This window comes from Choloepus didactylus, chromosome 9 (genome assembly GCF_015220235.1).
Source record: "Choloepus didactylus isolate mChoDid1 chromosome 9, mChoDid1.pri, whole genome shotgun sequence".
Classification (NCBI taxonomy): Eukaryota; Metazoa; Chordata; class Mammalia; order Pilosa; family Megalonychidae; genus Choloepus; species Choloepus didactylus.
The window spans coordinates 101,221,682-101,242,111 of NC_051315.1; the positions used below are offsets into that span (position 1 = coordinate 101,221,682).

Genomic DNA, 20,430 nt, shown 5'->3' on the forward strand with positions numbered 1-20,430 from the left:
ATTCCATGGGAGAACTTGCTGCTGAGGAAGAGGAAGGATGCTGGGAGTTGCTGACATGAATATTCCTGCCCTGGTTTTAAATTCTATGAAGAAGCTATACCAGCCTGAGGTAGTGGTAATGAGAAGACAAAGTCCTTGGTTTCTGCAGTGTCTAAGATATATAGGACTAGATGAAGGGTGTTTGATGAGCCAAGGAAATAAATACAAGGAGGTAAAGATGCATAACTGTCTCTCAAATCAGGCCCCCCACTGCCAAAGAAACCAGGAGGCTTCAAATGTCAGAAATATAGTTCCTTTTGAAAAGATACATCCACATTTTGAACCAATTTGTCTTACCATGATACAACAAAGTTTAAATATAATAATTTTTCTAAAAACCCCAATACCTGCACATTTACAGAATTCCCTGGGAAATACTAATAGATAATAAATAAATTCAAAGTTAAGTTACCAGTTATTCAGAATATTGTGATAATGAAACCAAGCAACCACCATGAAAGCTACAGCTACATGGAAAACTAATTGGAGCCAATAGGTAAATTTTTAACAGCCAAAGTTTTGCACAATAAGGGATTGCTTAAGAAAATTATAATATCCTCAGAGGAAATATCATTTGGCTATTAAAATGATATGTTGAGGAATGTGATTAACATGAGTTGTTGTGTTAATTCAAAAGTAGCATCTCCATAATTCTTATTCTGTTTTCTACTTTAGTTTTCTTTGTTGCACTTGTTATTCTCTGTAACTCAATACTGTGTGTGTGTTGTGTTTGTTTGTGTGTGTGTTTATGGTCTGACTCCTCTACTAGCTAGTAAATTGACTGGTAAATTCAGCATGTCCAAGACTTTTGTACTCTCAAAGCCTACAATAGTTCCTGGCATAGAGCAGATATTCAATAAATATCTCATGTTAAATTATAGAAAGGTATGTGCTGATAATCTCAGCTATGTTAAACAACTTTGCAAAAAAAAAAAAAAAAATGCCAGAATAAAATAAATGTGTGGTAAGATTATGGATAATATTTTCTTCTTTATGCTTTTCTGTATTTTCCAGATTTTATATGATGAACATGTATTATCTTTATAAACAGGAAAAATTAAGTAAAAGTGACTTTTTTAACTTCTAAAGGAAAAATATTTTAACAACAGAATCAAACCTATAGTCTTAAAAATGCTATAGTTTGTGTATAATATAATAACTTTGCTTCGTTATCTTTCAGTAGTCTTGGCATTACTATGTACAGGCAGTGCATTTTAGTGGTCTAACGTTGGCATCTAGTACACTTAATGAGAGTTCTAATTTGATGCAATTCTGGCTTTTTTGTAACAGATTGGGTGCAAGATCGCTGTTGTGATGTTTATTTACTTCTTGGCTACAAACTACTATTGGATTCTGGTGGAAGGTCTCTACCTGCATAGCCTAATCTTTGTTGCTTTCTTTTCGGACACCAAATACCTGTGGGGCTTCACCTTGATAGGCTGGGGTAAGGCATTTACATTTCCTTTCCTTTTGAACAGAATTATAGATCTGAGAGCTTTTGGTCATGATTCTATCGCTTTAGATGCTTAATATTAGCCTTACTTTCGTCATTTTCTTCAAGTAATCCCTCCTCATCTTATCTTTATCTTTCTTTGCTCTTCCATGGCTCTATTCTAGAGGAAAATTATTAAGATCAAATTTATGATTCTTCAGTGGTAACAGACATTTAAAATGTTAACTTATCGTTAGTGTTCTAAGACAAGATTTCTGAGAGGATTCTTTGGAAGCAATTTAATAGACCACAAGAACTGCTATGCTTCATATCGAGGTCAATGTCTTGATTTAACAATAATATCATCCAAGAAATTTTGATTTTTGAATTCCTAAGCCATAGTAGCATGTGTTTGATTTGTATTTCTAGATTATATAATAAAAATTCCAGTAAACAATTTTTAGGTCCATTTTAATGGCATTTAACAAATACAAATTATGAACTAATTATTTAGACTTACCATGTCTTTCGGAAAGAAATCAGTCAAATTATTTTTGGCACAAGTAATTAAAAAATAAAAAGGTATTCAGCCCACATTCCAAACATGGCTTAACAGTACTGGAGGGATAACATGACTAGACCCTTATTCCATATGACGTGGAGAAAAGAATGTTGTTTGCTTGATAAAATTGAGAAATTAAAACTCATTTGTGGGAAAACTTCAGTGGAAGATGGCAGAGTAGAGACATCTAGACTTGTTCCTCCTCCAAAATCAGCTAGTGAACAAGCAGAAACTGTCTGAAACAACTGTTCTGGGGTTCCAGAGGACAGGGAACACTGTACAACATCCAGGGAAGAGCAGAATGAAGAGGGGGAGAAATGTGGTAAAGATCTGTGAGTGACTCACTCCATGGCAGCTGCTGGTGCCTGTCCCCCATCTCAAGGTGAGCCACCTAGGGCCTGGTTCCTGGCTGGCTGCTGTGGATGGAGAGGGATGTGAAAGCCCACTTCCCCAAGAACAGATGGGGGGGTGGTGCAGGCTGAGTACTGATCACAACTTTTGATTGATGAAATTAGATGGCTAGGTCCTGGCTCTGAACCACTGTTTTAGCCTGCCCTGGACAGGGACTGCTGTGGCCATTGTTTGAACCCCATCCCCAATAGGAGCAAAGGTGGTGGAGGTTTAAAGACACAGGGCCCCCTTAGGGCTGTGGGGTCAGTTTGCTGAAGAGCACCATCTGCTGGCCAAGCCAGGAGAGTGCAACTTTGGGGAATCATCAAAAAGGCTTTTTGGTGTCTTTCCTGACTGTCTCCCCTGGGCTCTTTGGAAATTGTCTGTGCCCCCTTTGTGGGTCTTTGGACATTTATGCTGGGAAATACTGACTTGGGAAAGTCCTCTCTGGGGTGTCCCTCCTCCCAGAATTTGCCCTCCAGGAAAAAGCAGCTAAAGGCAATGAAAGGAGAGTTTAAAACAAAACAAAACAAAAAACAAACAAAAACAAAACAAAACAAAAACTGTAGAGGCAAAATAAAAACAGAACAGATCAAGATTCCAGAGAAGGAACAGAGGACAGGAATTTTTTTTTCTAGGGGTGAAACAATTACACAATTAGTGCAATCTTAAAAATTATACCACATACCCAGGGCAAGAATCAGATGAAGAAGATCTGAAAAAATCAGATCAGTTAAATGTGGGCTATTCTAAGGGTCTAGAATAAGGTGAGCCAGGTGTCAAAGAAGAGCCTTAACACAAATCCAGTCAACGTTAAAAGCCTAGGCAAGAGAGAGAAACTGACCTTCAGAATAAACTCATCAAGATAATCAGGTGCCTAGAAATCAACAAAATTTACAAGCCATACTAAGAAACAGGAAGATGTAGCCCAGTAAAAGGAACAAGTTAAAATTTTGGAGGAGACACAGAATTTGTAACAACTAATCAAAGATGTTCAAACAATTTTTTTAAATCAATTCAAGGAATTGAAGGAAAATATGACTAAAGAGATAAAGGATATTAAGAATACACTGGGTGAGCATAAAGAAGAATAAGAAAGTATGAAAAGAAACATAACAGAACTTATGGGAATGAAAGGCACAATAGAAGATATTAAAAATACACCAGAGGTATACAACAGAATATTTGAACAAGCACAAGAAAGAATCAGCAAACTAGAAGATAGGACAATTGAAATCTTACAGAAAAAAGAACAGATAGTGAAAAGAATGGGAAAAAAATGAGCAGAGTCTCAGGGAATAAGTGACAACACGAAGTGTACAATCAGATGCATCATGGGTGTCCCAGAAGGAGAAAAAAAGGGAAAAGGGTCAGAAAGAATATTTGAAGAAATAATGGCTGAAAATTTCCCAACTTGTATGAGAGGCATAAATGTACATGTTGAAGAAGTACAGCATACTCTGAACAGAATAAATCCTAATAGACCTACTGTGAGACACATACTATTCAGAATGACACATGCAAAGACAAAGAGAGAATTCCGATAGCAGCAAGAGAAAAGTGATTCATCACATATAAGGGATACTCAATAAGAGTAAGTGCTGATTTCTCATCAGAAACCATGGATATGAGAAGGCAGTGGTATGAACTATTTAAGGTACCAAAAGAGAAAAACTGTCAGTCAAGAATTCTTATCCAACAAAACTATCCTTCAAAAATGAAGGATAGTTTAAAATATTCACAGATAAACAGAAACTGTGAGAGTTTGTCAGCAAGAGACCTGTCTTACAAGAAATACTAAGGGGAGTTCTACAGGTTGAAAGGAAAAGACAGGAGAAAGAAACTTGGAGGAGAGGGTAGAAATGAAGATTATTAGTAAGGGTAACTAAAAGGGTAAAAAGAAAGACAAAAATAAGATATATAAAAACCAAAGGAGAATGTTTATGGTCAGAGAAAGTGCTTTATATAATTTCAATCTTTTAAAATTTATTGAGGCTTGTTTTATGACCCAATATGTGGTCTATCCTGGAGAATGACCCATGAGCACTTGAGAAAAATGTGTATTCTGCATTAACAGTAATACCATTGAGTATTAGTGGTTTAAACTGCCTGAATCAAAAGACAAAGATTAGAAGAAAGGATAAAAAATTATAACCCATCTGTAGTATATGCTGTTTACAAGAGACTCCTCTTAGACCCAAGGACAGAAAAAGGTTGAAAGTGAAAGGTTGGAAATAGATATTCCACACAAACAGTAACCAATAAAGAGCTGGGGAAGCTAAATAATATTGGACAAGATAGACTTTAAGTACAAAAATGTTATAAGAAACAAAGAGGGACACTATATATTAATGAAAGGGGCAATTCACCAAGAAGAAATAACAATCATAAATATTTATGCACCTAACCAGGGTGCCCCAAAGTACATTAAGCAAACACTGGCAATACTGAGGGGAGAAACTGACATCTCTACAGTAATAGTTTGAGACTTCAATACACCACTCATCAATAGGTAGAACATCTAGATAGAGGATCAATAATGAAATGAGAACTTGAATAATATGATAAATGAACTAGACCTGACATATGCAGAACATTGCATCCCAATAAAGCAGAATACATATTTTTCTCAAGTGCTCATGGGTCATTCTACAGGATAGACCACAGGTTGGATCACAAAGCAAGTCTCAATAAATTTAAAAAGATTGAAATTATATAAAGCACTCTTTCTGATCCTAATGGAATGAAGCTGGAAATCAACAACAGGTGGAGAACTGGGAAGTTCATAAATATATGGAGGTTAAACAACACACTATTAAACAATCAGTGGGTCAAAGAAAAAATTGCAAGAGAAATCAGTAACTGTCTTGAGATGAAAGAAAACAAGAAGAGAACATATCTAAAATTATGGGATGTAGCGTAGTCAGTGCTGAGGGAAATTTATAGCCCTAAATGCTTACATTAAAGAAGAAGGAGCTGACATCAAAGACCTAACTGCACACATGGAGGAACTAGAAAAAGAACAGCAATCTAACCCCAAAGCAAGCAGAAGGAAAGAAATATCAAAGATTAGAGCAGAATTAAATGAAATTAAGAACAAAAAAGCAATATAGAGAGTCAACAAAACCAAAGATTGGTTCTTTTGAGAGAATTGATAAAACTGACAAACCCTTAGCTAGACTGACAAAGAAAAAAAAGAAAGAAGATGCAAATAAATAATATATGAAATGTCAAAGGGAATGTTACTAGTGACCCCACAGAAATAAAAAGGATCATAAGAGGATACTTAGAATAACTGTATGCCAACAAATTAGATGACTAGATGAAATGGACAAATACCTAGAAACACACAAACAACCTACGCTGGCTCTAGAAGAAATAGAAGATCTCAACAGACCAATTACAAGTAAAGAGATTGAATTAGTCATCAAAAAACCTCCCCAAAATGAAAAACCCAGGACCAGATGGCTTTACAGGTGAACTCTACTGTGCCGGTTTGTATATATTGTGTCTCCCAGAAAAAGCCATATTCTTTAATGCAGTCTTGTAGGGCAGACATATTAGTGTTGATTAGATTGTAATTCTTTGAGTGTTTCCATGGAGATGTGACCCACTCAACTGTAGGTGATAACTCTGGATGGTTTCCATGGAGGCGTGGCCCCGCCCATTCGGCATGGGCCTTGGTTGGTTCACTGGAGATCTATAAAGGCTCAGACAGAAGGAGCTCACAGCTAGCTGTAGCTGAGACAGACATTTTGAAAATGGCTGTTGGAAGCTGATGCAGACATTTTGGAGAACGCCATTTTGAAATACAACCTGGGAGCAAGCAGATGCCAGCCAGGTGCCTTCCCAGCTAACAGAGGTTTACCGGACACCATTGGCCATCCTCCGGTGAAGGTACCCGATTGTCAATGTGTTACCTTGGGCACTTTATGGCCTTAAGACTGTAACTGTGTAACCAAATAACCCCCCTTTATAAAAGCCAATCCATTTCTGGTGTTTTGCATTCTGGCAGCACTAGCAAACTGGAACACTAGTGTATGAAAAATACTGAGTTTTGCATGTTGGTCTTGTATCCTGCCACTTTGCAGAACACGTTTATTAGCTCTAGTAGCTTTATAAAAGAGAGATTATTTGGTTACACAGTTACAGTCTTAAGGCCATAAACTGTCTAAGGTAAGGCATCAACAATAGGGTACCTTCACTGGAGAAAGGCCATTGGCATTTGGAAAACCTCTGTTAGCTGGGAAGGCACCTTGCTGGCGTCTGCTTGCTCCCAGGTTGAGTTTCAAAATGGTGTTCTCCAAAATGCCTGCATCAGCTTCCAACAGCCGTCTTCAAAATGTCTGTCTCAGCTGCAGCTGTTCTGAGGTCCTTCTCTTTATGATCTATTTTATAGGACTCCGGTAATTAAATCAAGCCCCACCCTGAATGGGCAGGGTCCACACCTCCATGGAAATTCTCTAGTCAGACATTTCACTCACAGTTGATTGAGTCACACCTCCACGGAAACACTCAATCAAAAGATTCCAACTTAATCAACACTAATATGACTTCCCCCACAAGATTGCATCAAAGAACATGGCATTTTGGGGGACAAAATACATCCAAACTGGCACAACTAGTAATTAGCAATCTGACGAGAAAATCAAGAAAAAAAATTCCATTTACAATAGCAACTTAAAGAATCAAATATTTAGGAATAAATTTAACCAAGGATTTAAAGGATCTGTACACAGAAACTACAATATACTGCTAAAAGAAATGAAAGAAGACCTGTGTTAATGGAAGGATATTTCATGGTCATGGATTGGAATACTAAATATTGTTAAGATGTCAATTCCACCTAAATTGACTTACAGATTCAATGCAATCCCAATCAATATTCCAATGGCCTACTTTGAAGAAATGGGAAAGCCAAATTTGATAATTTATTTGAAGCAGTAAAAGGCCCCAAATAGCCAAAAACTTGAAAAAGGACAATGAAGTTGGAGGACTAACACTTCCTGACTTTAAAGTCTATTACAAAGCACAGTGGTCGAAACAGCAAGGTACTGGTTAAAGACAGACATATTGATCAATGAAACTGAATTGAGAGTTCAGAAATGGACCTGCACATTTATGGTCAATTGATTTTTGACAAGGTTGTCAGGACCACTCAACTGGACAGAAGAGTCTCTTCCACAAATGGTGCCAGGAGAACTGGGTATCCATATCCAAAAGAATGAAAGAGAACTCCTATCTCACACCTCATACAAAAATTAACTTGAAATGGATTAAAGACCTAAATATAAGAGCCAGGACCACAAAACTCATAGAATAAAATGTAGGGAAGCATCTTCAAGGTCTCGTTGTAGGCAGTGGTTTCTTAGACTTTACACCCAAATACAAGCAATGAAAGAAAAAATACAGAAATGGGACCTCCTCAAAACTGAATACTTTTCAAAGAACTTGGTCAAAAAATGTGAAAAGGCAGACTACTCAATAGGAGAAAATTTGGAAAGCACATATCTGATAAGGGTTTAATATCCAGACTATATAAAGAAACTATGACTCAACAATAAAAAGATAAACAGCCCACTTAAAAAATGGACAAAAAACTTGAGTCAGCATTTTTCCAAAGAGGAAATACAAATGGCCAAAAAGTACATGAAAAGATGCTCAACATCACTAGCTATTAGGGCAATGCAACTCAAAACCACAGTGAGATATTTCACACCCACTACAAGGGCCACTATTAAAAAAACTAAAAACTGCAAGTGTTGGAGAGGCTGTAGAGAAATAGGAACACTCATTCACTGCTGGTGGGAATGTAAAGTGGTGCAGCCACTGTGGAAGACAGTTTGGCAGTTTCTCAGGAAGCTAAGTATAGAATTGCCGTATGATCCGGCAATCCTGCTACTAGGTTTATACCTAAAAGAACTGAAAGCAGGGACTTGAACAGACATTTGTACTCTGATGTTCATAAAAGCATTATTCACAATTGCCCCAAAATGGAAGCAACTGATGAATGGATAAACAAAATGTGGTATATACACACGAGGGAATATTATTCAGCAGTGAGAATGAAGGGTTCCTGATGCGTGCGACAACATGGATGAACCTTGAAGACATTATGTTGAGTGAAATAAGCCAGACACAAAAGGACAAATATTGTATGATCTCACTGATATGAAGTAATTACAATAAGCAAACTCATAGAGATAGAATGGGGGTAGAGAATGGGGAGCTGATGCTTAATTTGTGCAGAATTTCTAATTAGGTTGATTGTAAATATTTGGAAATGGATAGTGGTCATGGTCGTCCATTATTGTAAGTGTGATTAACAGTGCTGAATTATGTGTGTGCTTGTGGTTGAAAGGGGAAGTTTTGGGTCATGTATATTACTAGAAGGAAAATTAGAGGATAAGATATGGGACTGTATAACTCAGTTAACCCTGTTGTGGATGATGAAGGTAGTTAATAATACAAATGTAAGAATGTTCTTTCATGCATTTTAACAAATGTATGACACTATTACAAGGTGTTAATAATAGGGTGGTTATGGGAAAAATACACCTAATGCAAACCATAGTTAATAGTAATATTTTAATATTCTTTCATCAATTGTAACAAAGGTATTACACCAATGCATAGCATCAACAATAGAGGAGTATAAAGGAATGTTGTATTTTGCACATGACTTTTCTAATGGAAAAAAATTTTTTAAAGACCCATTATACTTAGTGAAAGAAACCATACATAAAATACTACATATAGTATGAGTCCATTTGTATAAAATGTAAATATATATAAATCTACAGAGACAGAATTAGATTAGTGGTTATGTAGGGCTGGGAAAGGATAGAATGATTGACAGGTGACTGCTAAGGGGTAGGGGCTTTTCTTTATGAAGTGATTTAAATGTTCTAAAATTGATTGTGGTAATGAATGCACAATTCTGTGATTATACTAAAAGCCATTGATTGTACAGTTTGTATGGTATGTGAACATATCTCAATAAACTGTTTTTAAAAAAACCTCCTTTGTGGTTAAAATAAAAACGGATCTGGGGATAAAAAATTGCAAATCTCAATCGCTATTTTAATATTCAAATTATTAGATTGTCAGTATAGGAAAATAGTTGACTAAACCTAAGTTTCAAAGGTTTTTTCCTTCCAAAATAAGAATATTCTTTTGCTTGCTTTCCTCAGTATTAACATTTGAAAATGTGAAGTAAAGAATATTGAATTTCCTACTAGTTATTTAACAAACCTTCAGATGAAAAAGTGTCAATGTGCTGTTACACTTCATTTATCATGGCATCATAATTGTTGTGAATAATTTTTACTTCTGTACTCTGCATATCTGTTTTTAAGACTCTTCCTTATCTTTGATTGGTAGTTAATGACTTGTGAAGATACATTTTTTTTTGGACACATGGGAAATTTCCTTGACAGTTTATGGTAGTTTGCCTTCAGATCAAAATTTCATCTGTACACATGGATGATTACTAGAAGTTAATAAAGGTGTTGATGGAAAATTCAATAATAAATGTAGGCATTTAACTGTTTGACTTATATTTTTTATTTGAATTTCTACATCATTGGTCACATTTGTAATAAATTCTTTTTTCTCTATTTTTTTATTGGCTTCATAGCTAACTGGTTCAGGTCTCTCCACTCTTTATTTGGGCTATATAATTCAGTCTTTCCTTCCTCAAATTCAGAAGTTTGTTCCACTAAAACCCAGGAAACTAACTTTCAAATCTATTTATGAAAAAGAGGCTAAAAATTAGTCAAGGAGCCAGTGAGCTCCATGCAGGTTTGATTTGTTACATTCGTCACTAATTTAGTTTGTTCACAAAAATATTGGCACAAAAATGATAGATAAGCACCCCTTAAATCTTCATTTCATGGAGTAATTTAAGACCATACATGAAAGTAAGTAATATTTTCATGGAAGATCACTGAAAAGGATTTTACCTGTAATATTATGTCACTTAATTAGGCACAATCCAGAGCAGTAATCACCAATCTCCATGGAGTTATGGTTGTATAGTTGGTCTGCTTTCTGATATTCTCTCTCTCTTTCAAAGTCCTTGCACACAAGAAGCATGTAGTCTGATCTTTTAGATTATTTAGTTTATATTTGTTCTAATCAGATGTATATATTAAAATTTTTAGTCTATAAAATCTGTTCTTCATAAAATTATTTATGATAGCCAACATAGCATCTCTAAACAATTAAAAAATTTCATTGTTTCAAGCAAAATTAAAATATCTGAAAGAAATAGTTCCCATTTCCCCTATGAGTTTTTCATGCCACTATTAATTCTGCTGGTATTTACCTTAAAGTTAAAATTATATTTACTCCAGTAGAGTCAGTAAAAGAGCAGTATTTTGACTCTACTTCATGAAAAATAAGGAACTTGTTTCTCTCTGCTTATTACCTTTCCCAGACTCTAAAAATGTAATTTGGTATTTTACTCCTAATCATTTAAAATTATATAGATTACCACCACTTTAAAGGAAAATAAATTATAGTCAACGTTAGAATCACATTTATAACAATTATGTAGATTACCTATGTGTTCACTTGATTTCATTGCTGGTCGTTTCCAGCTACAATTCGCTTCTTCTTGAGTCCTGTGTCTCCCTCACCTCTCCACCAACTTGATTTTCTACAGTGTTTGCCTCTTGGCAATATTTAATTGAGCAAATGTATTTTTATTTGCCCTTGTAGCTCTTCTATATTTCAGAACTAGTCCTTTTCCATAATTGCTTCTAGAGCATTTTTGAGACATGAATTAGATATTTTTTTAAAAGATTTTTTGTTTCTTGTAGTAATTCTGTTTCAGGAGGAGGTAGCTTTTCTAAAATTTCATTAATAGACATTCCCCTTTGTAGCAATGAAAGCCTTACAAAGGTCTGAAATTGCCTAGACAGAGAATGATATGAGTTCATTCAGTATTGACTTAGAGTCCTGTGACACTTGAGGATAGCTCTGCCAAAATCATATAGAGAGACTTCTAGGTTCTTTAAAGACTGAAAATCAGGTGGTGGGTACTGAAATCCAGTATCCTGCAAAGAGTAGCAAGGTAACTAGCGCCATAGCCAGGAGCTTCATCTCTGAACAGTCAATGTGGACTGGATCTCCAGAAGTCAAGTTCTCTGGTTAGTAAGACTTTGTGTGCCTGGAACACTTCTAGGTCTCCTCATGTCGTGATGGGTCTTTAATTTTTTGGACTAACTCTACTCTTATGATCATGCTATGACTTTATAATATTACAGTGTCATCACAGGAGGAGGGTGAGTCTGATTTGGGTTCCATGAAGCCTCTGTAGTGTCCAAAATAAGGTGAAATTACATCATTCAAGAGGAGAAGGCCCTATTCTTCCTCTTTGGCTTTAAAGCAGTTCTGCTTTTATCAATTTTCTGCAGTGGGTTTCTGCATAAGTTTTTATTTGAAGAAAGGATTGAATTGCTAAGACATTTTTTACTACTATTAATTAATCGAAACCTTCATTTTAAAGAAGAGTAAACAAAGTCCCGATATCTCAACAATAGTCAGTATTTGAGCTACACCTGCACTCAGGTCTGTTTCTTCTTAGACTAGGGGTTGGCTCTCTCTCAGAGTCAATATTATATTCTGACTTACCTTATGAAAAGAACTCACCCTCAAGGTAAAAACATACATCGAATAACATTTAAATTTACTTGCTTTCAAAGACTTTTTTCTGGATTTAGGTGCTCTAAGTTATGCAATAATGTGATACCAAGGTTGGCAATCAAAAATCCTTGAAGTGGTTTTCTTTTCTTTACTCCTCCATGGTTGCCTCTAATGCTAGTTTTGTGAATGAGGATCTTCTAAGAGGATGAGAAAGATAATTGTCACCTAAAACATAATGCCAACCAAGGCAGCACTGATCAGTATTGAGTAGAACATCACTCAGGAAACTGCCTGATCAGAAGATTTTAAGGAGGCAGAAGATAAAGACCTGAAATTAAGAACATGTGAAAATTTTGATCAAAGACAGAACAGATACTTTTTAAAGATAGGCAAGACAGCAGAACAGCAAAGCAATCTGTTAGGCCTTTTCTAACCATCCAATCAGAAGGAGCAGTGCCATCCCCATTATATACATAGTGTCATTATTTTATTAATAGCATTAATTGATAACCAGCATTGTTTTGTTATTTTCCCTCTCCCATCAGAATATAATGTATAGACTTTTCCAGAAGAGCAGGGCTATTGTCTATCTATTCATTATTTTATTTTCTGGGGTTAAAATGATCCCTGACACACAAATAGGCACTTGATAAATGCTTAATGGATGAATGGTTGTATGTATATATGTGTGTAAAATGCTTAATGGATGAATCATTGTATGTATGTGTATGTGGATAGATGGATGGATGGATAGATAGGTAAATAGGTAGGTGGATAGGTAGGCAGATGGATGGATGGATGGATGGATGGCTGCACCTAAAAAAATAATCAGTATTGGGTAGGTCTAGTTTGACAAAAATTTCCTAGAGCATAGAATTTGAGCAGATTTTTAAAAAAGGAGTTATATACAAATAATAAAAACATTTGGAGCATAAGAAAACAAAAAACAGTCACACAGTCTGCTGAGATTAAATTAAATTATTTAGCTGGTTAGTGGGGAGATCAAAGGAACTCTACATTATGGGATATCATAGTATCGACATTTTTTCTGAGAATTTCATATAAGCCTATTTCTTTGTCACTTTGTTAAGAAAGGATATATGAAAAATTACAAGGGTATTTTCTTAAAAGGTTAAGCATTAAATATGGTGCTTAAGAAAATGTTCTAAGATTTAAAATGTTTTTTTCACCATTTGGAAGGTGCTTCCTACTTTTTGTATTGTTTTCATTATAGTCTGTATATCCTTTGTTTAAGCCTTTTCATAAAAGCCACGTTATAAGAAATCATCTGTCAAATCCTTTGGTCCTTTATCTCAGTGCCCATAAGCATTATGGTTTGTGATTTTTTTGTGATGTTAGAGGCTAATCGACCATAGCATGAACCCAACAGTCACCCTTCACTGGGACAAAGGGCTTGTGAAAAGTAGGTATAATGGATTTGATGTTGCAAGCCCACAAGGTATTTACCATTTATGAAGGACAGATATCTTATGCTCAAATCATCATACTTGCAAAGCAATCACCCCTCATTAAGCTATAAATGCATGCAAATGCTTCTGACTTGAGGTAAATAAACCAAGAAGGGAAGAGGCTAAACTGATCAAAAATTCCTGATTTTACAGTTTGCAGTAACAGCCTCTTTCAACTTGTAGAACTAAAAATTTCTAATTTTAAAAAACAGCAGCCTCCCTGCAGCCTCTAACATTCCCCTTGGTGCCTCCTCCTCCTCCAAAGCCTGTGGCTGTCAGTGTGGTAAGAGGTCAAGTCAAATGCACTACCCTTGCCCACTTCCGGAACTTCAGTCCCCTCCAACTATGGTTTCTCCCTAGACCCCTCAAGTGAAAACTGGGCCAACCATCATCTTTAGACTTTAGACAACAAATAACATCAATGTTTCTGACTCATTTCACAGATAGTATAGATGAAAATTAACTGGACTTTTCTTGCCCACACATCAACTCTTCTCATGTCTGTTTTTCTCTCTCAACTTTAATAGCACATTCTTATATGTGGTGAAAAAACAACTTCATTTTAAAAGAAATATGGTCTCAGCATCCTTTTCTAATTACAGGATTTCCAGCTGCATTTGCTGTGGCCTGGGCTGTGGCACGAGCAACTCTGGCTGATGCAAGGTGAGTGAAAAAGAAGAAAACAGAGAATTTCAGATTTTCTCAAGACTCAGACTCTACTGTTTGGAATTCACACTTGCTGCTGCTGTTCTTGATGATGTTGCCCTTTAGAGGCATCATGTAGGTAATTACCTTGATGCAGTGGTAGCCACAAATACATTACCAGCAATCTTATCTAGAGGTCATGGGCCAGAAAGTCTCACAGAGCAAAATAAGATGCTTGAACCCCATAATTTAGGATATCAATTTAAAATACAGCATGAAAAGCAAGGCGGGGAAGAGAGGAGTAAGTTACTACACTTAGATTACAGTACATATTTTGGGTCTCCCCCACCCCCTGCTACATTAGTTTTTCCTACTGATGGTGTGATGATGAGGACAGACTTGAGGTTCAAGCAAGGGGACCCGTAGGTGGAAGATGCCCTGAACCAATGACACACACTTGCTCTATCAGAGAGATGCAGGGACAAATCTAACTTGCCACAGCTGTCACCTGCCAGTCAGTCTGCTGAGCATCTCTGGATTTTATTTATGTCCTTGAGCAAAAGACATGTGACAGTGGGTTTTACCAGTCAATGGCGAAATTAATACCTCAAGAACACTGAGCACTTCATATATATCAGGGATAATTTGTGTCTCATTATATTTAGTTTTTCTTGAATGTTTAATGCCCAGTTGTGTCATATATTTAGCACCTATGTTTAACACATGTGTTCTACTTACTACTTATCTATTTTTAATGCAAATTACGAGTTTCATCCATCTCATTTGTTTTCTTGTCCTTGATAGCAGCGTTAAAATATTTTTAAACAACAAAACAAATGCACATTAGAAGTGGAATCTATTTTTCCTTCAGCTGTGATTCGTTAAGATCTTCCAGGTAGTCTGGGTTTAATTTAAAGTGGCATTTAAGAGTTCAGGGAAACAATGTTGAGTGGTAGTGAAAAACTCTTTCTTTACATATAGACAGATCTGAGTTAGAATCATGCTTTAGCTGCTGCTGGTTTTGGGACCATGGGAAAGATGCGTAATCCCTTTGTGGAGCAGTTTTCTCATTTATGAAACAGAGATAATAGCATATAAATAACATTAACGCATATGAAGAACTTAGCACAATGCCTGGCAGATAAGACTCACTGAATGGAAGCATAATGAGGATGGTATCAGGTTCAGGGACCTACCAGGCATGATTCTGCCACTTCTTGGCCGTGGAACAACAGATATAGGGTTTTCTCATCTTAAATGAAGATAAAACAAATACCTCTCTTAATTGTATTATCATAAGTTAAAATGAGATAATACATGTAAAGCACCTGTGTTTGGAATATACTGGTGGTAAGGGCTAAATACTCTTTAGCAAGTATTACTATTCCTTTAATTGTTTCATTAATATATGCTACAACTAATGTCTGGTTAAAAAGAAAATTTAAAAATAACAGTTTTGTTTATTGTTATCCCATTTAAAAGCAGGACCCATCCTTCCTATAATCTCAGCTTATATTCTGATTTTTGTCTTGTGAAGTTGAAGGAGCTCTTGATTCTGTGAAAGTTGGAACCTATAACTGAGGCAGGAGACGGGAGTGGGGACCAGAACTTCCAGATGCTTGTAGGGCATGTTAAGATGGTTTTTTTTTTTTTTTTTTTTTTTTTTTTGACCCCCAAAGCATAAAAAAAAAAGCCACTGGAGTGCTTTAAGTACAGTGATAATGAGAGAAATTTTGCCTTAAATATCATTATCAGCATTTGTAGAACAAAGTGGAGGAAAATAATGAAAACAGTAGGCAGTACTTTTCTAAGTGCTTTGCAAATATAAATTTAATTGAACTTTGTTCAGTCCCATGAGACTGAGTTCAGAGAAGCTGTGCCCAAGGTTGTACAGCTTGTAAGTGGTGGAGAAGGAATTTGATCCCAGAGAATAGGGCACAAAAGGTCGAGCTCTTAAATACTCACAGGCACTCAGTAGTACTTATGGGCAGATGAGATGTTTCTATTGCGATAAGTAGAATTTTATTATCTTTAGAGGAGGAGAGTTATAGAGGGATTTCTTTTACAGTACCACTGACAAATGCCCATCCTTCAGTTGTTTTAACACCCCTGGTAATCAGGAGCTCATGGTGTATGATATCCATTGCACACTGGCCTGTTTTTCTTATGTTAAACTAGTATCTGCTTCATTATGTCTACCTGTTGATCCTTTTACAGTTTGGTCCCAGTTCCTGCTACTCTCTAAAATCAGAAATAGGTTATTGCCTATCATACACTTTTTATCAATTCATATGTTTTGAGATATGATCTGTGCATTTGTGTTGCATGCATACATACAGTGTTGTCCACTAGGACACATTTTTCTCATTCACATGATTGAATTAAATATATCTGTATTTCATGATGTTCACAAAGGAAACTTTCAGGTTCTCTACCTTCTCTTTTTTCCTTGAGGCATCTAGAATCTATATCATATAATCAGCCCTTTGTTATATTCCATCTGAATATGTGTGAACATTTTATATTTCCAACAAAACTATGAATTCCACATAGGCATGAGAGAAATCATCTGTGTTTTACAATAGAAAATTTTCCAATGCTTCTTTAATCTATTTGGTCATTTCATAGATTTGCTGAACATCTATTGAGCAATGATAGACTCTGAGTTAAAGAAAATTCTTGGTTATTAGGAGAAATCATTTGTCTTCCATTCATTAGTTGTAGCAGTTTCTCTTAGCCTGACTTTTCCCATCTGTAAAAAGAGACTAATATTCTTGGTTATAGCTAAGGTTGGAATCTACATGGGGTAGTTTTGAGAATTAGAGAAGAGCCATTTATGAAAGAGTTTTCTAAACTTTAACTTCTAGTTAACTGTTTAGTACTGTCACCTTCAGTGTGGGTAGAGCTTGGTCAGGGAATCAATAATTTCTTAAGATCCAAGTATTATCTGTAAGTGGAAAAAAACTTGGCAACCTGTCTCACGCCATTCATTGTACATCTGGACTTCTTTCTCTTCCACACACCTCATGGCCAACTGCAGGCTGCCTGGTAAAGGCTTTTAATTGGCTCAGAGGGACTTTGGGCAGAGTCCCCCAGTTGTGTGTGTTCCTGTTTAGGGTCTACATGATAAATGGACACTGAAACATTCATTTTTCATATATATTTTTTTAATTTTTAGTACTGAGGAGTCAAAGAAAGAAAAGGAGAAAGTGGAAAAGTGTTCATGTACCTTCCCTTTGCCCTCATGGTCAAACTTATGATAAGTAAAAAGATTTTGAGACAATTTTTACTTAGCTATAAGTAACCCTGAGCATTTTTATGTTAATAGAATACAATTTAATATCCACAGATTGTATACATCTCATGAAAGCAGCTCCTTTTTGTTAGCTCCTGGGACCTTTCTTTAATTTGAGCCTGCTTGCTTGTTTTTGAGTTATTAGATATTTTCTTTTGAAGTTATTTTGTGTGCTATGCATTGGTTTCTTGAACTGCTTTCCCCCATGGTCAATTTGACATCAGAAGTACTGAAAAAATGCCACACTACGTGAGTGCCTGAACTTTATAAGAATCCAAACTCTAAAGAGTTATTATCTTTAAGTGTGGCCTTCCTACTACTTGCTCCAAAACTCCCCATTCACCAGCTTCACTCAGTTCTAGAACTTACTGGTTTTGTAGCTTTACTTGCCTACATTCTTTTGTGCTATTTGAATTTGTTAATCATTGACAGTGTTACCCATATTGTCATTATTACTGCTGTATTTACATCGTGACACGGGAAATTGCAAATAAAACTTGTGGCACCTGCTATTTGATTTTCTGAGGTGAAGAAGTCAGTAAAAAGGTGCTCAATAATGGTGCAATAATCATGTTCTGAGATGTGTAACCATATAACTTAGATTCAGAATTTAGAGATGTTAGGACCTAAGGCATTTTCTGGTTCAATTCTCTCATTTTAGAGATCAGTGAAGTGAGATCCAGAGACATCAGGTCACTAACTCAAAGCCTTACAGCCAGCCTGGAGCAGAATTTTGATTCATTCATCAATTTTACAGATATTCCAGGCCTTGAGCACCAAAAGAAAGCAAATGTATCCCATAACATTTTGTACTGAATTAGAAAATTAATTTTCTCAGTTATTTTGCTTTCTTCCTTAGACATCATAGCCTAAATCTTAAAACATTAATAATCATGTCTTTCCACTGAAAAAATAAGAAATTCAACTTGCCTTTATTGTTTTCAAGGAAAAAATTCTTTGGGCACATAATGTATTGAAAAATACAACTGTTACTAAATATAGTTCTAAAACAGTGGAATTAATGTAAAGAAACTTAAGTATAAGTTAGATAATACAACACCTCTTCCCAAAATATTCAGTTTCTTCCTACTTAGAATAAAATCTTGAATTCTACAATGCCCTGATCTGGGGGCATAATTGGGTAAGGGGATAACTTTGTTTTGCTTTTGCCCGTAAAACATGCATTATATTTTGATTTTGCATATAAAATAAAACTATAATTCTACTAATACGGTACTATAGATAAAAAGGTTTTGCGGGTTTCTTGGGTGCTAGCTGACATATATGTGTAGTTCTATGTCACAAAGGTCAGATGGAGGTGGCAGACTTAGAGCATCTCCAAACGACAGGTGGGTCCCTATCTGTGTCTCTTACCATTGAGATTCAACTTTTTCTGATGTGGCCTTTCGAAGCTAGAGCTCTGATTTTCTCTGCATCTTGGTTATTTAGAAATCAGCAGATAAGACCCAGTTTAAGAAGATATTCTAAACTATTAAATATACAAAGGAAGTTTCTTCCAGCTCTAATTCTTTCAAGAGTGTTACTTGACCAAAGTAGGCTAAGATAATTGAGGAATTTAGATTGGGTAAATGAACTTTCTTTTTTACTTACAAAAGCAAAAATACCTTATAAGATACCTTATCTTCTCCCTGCTCTCATTCAAAGGGATTGTCGGGATTCTGATGAATGGGATGCCCATAACTCGTTTGCTATACTACTGTTTCCCCCATCCACCAGGAATTATGGGCTTAAGAAAAGAAAAGGACCCAGAAAAGATTCCCTCTGGTGGAGCGACTTGCTACATGGTGCATTGTGGGAACAGAGGCTCAGGCATAGTAGAAACTTTCAAGAATGACCGCTTTATTGCTTACACAGAGCAAAGGGTCCAAAAGAGCAGAAGAGATCCTACCACTGCTGGTCTCTTGGGGAGGCCGACTTCTCAGGTCAAGGGCAATGGATGGCAGCTCTGCCTGCCCCACTTCGCGTGGGAAAGAGAGGCAAATCTGAGCTGTTTGAGTGTTGACTATTTACACATCCCAGCAGGAGGGGGCCCTGCCACTGAGAGCTGCCACCCTGTTAAACATCTGGTCCTGCTTGTTCTGAGTTTCCAGTTTTGGGCCTTTTCATTAGATTTACTATTTTCCCTGGGCTGTGGAGTGGAAGTAGACTGAAACATCTGTGTATAATAGAAAAGGAGGGGGGTTACATAGGTGAGGGCTGGGAGATGGCCAGGAAACAGTCTCTGAGCATGTCTGTGACTTTACCAGCACCACTAGCATTCCTAGAAAACATCTGTATGGCTCTGAGGGCTGGACCTCTTTCATCCCCTCTACTCCTCTTTTAATTGTGAGCTGTGGAGACAATGCAGTTTTCAGTCACTACAATTCACCCCAATTCTTCTGGGTGAAAAATGCATCTGCCATTTCCCAGCCCTAGCTGTAGAAAGTTCTGCTTTGTACTCAGACCTCTCTACCTCATGCTTTCAGACCTGCATTTTTATTGACCTTCATACCTGCATTTCCTACAGAGTTTATTTCAATTTATTTTTTTAAAATCTGGACATTGGGTTGTTTCTGGGCCATGTTAATAAACACAATTTGAGCTAGGACATTGAAGAATTAATGAAGAAAAAGGATTAATAGCATTTTATTTACAAAGTCTGAAGACTCAGTTGCTTCTCTTATTATCAAAGGGCAAATTTGAAACTTTGACATTGAAAATCATTGAAGTCATTTTTTTTATGTATTATAAGTATAGCTGGTTTTGATCTACTTCTAAATGCAAGTATTTTGTAGAGCTGGAATTGGATATTTGAATCCTAGTTTGTCAGGAGTATGTTAGGATGAAATGTCATTGAGACAAAGAAAGAAGATTGTGGAGATATTACCAAAATGTTAAAAAAAGTAAAGAAAATTTGTGGAATCTAAGAGATTTGTAGCTAGTGAGT

At 36.2% G+C, this 20,430-nt stretch overlaps 1 protein-coding gene across 1 annotated transcript in view; it reads left to right on the forward strand.

Moving 5' to 3' along the window:
• Positions 1-20,430, forward strand: part of PTH2R (parathyroid hormone 2 receptor) — a 114,176-nt gene that overhangs the window by 66,948 nt on the left and 26,798 nt on the right. The window contains exons 7-8 of the mRNA XM_037850365.1: positions 1,330-1,483; positions 14,146-14,206. Of these exons, the coding sequence (XP_037706293.1) occupies positions 1,330-1,483; positions 14,146-14,206 (215 nt within the window). The remainder of the gene's footprint in view (positions 1-1,329; positions 1,484-14,145; positions 14,207-20,430) is intronic.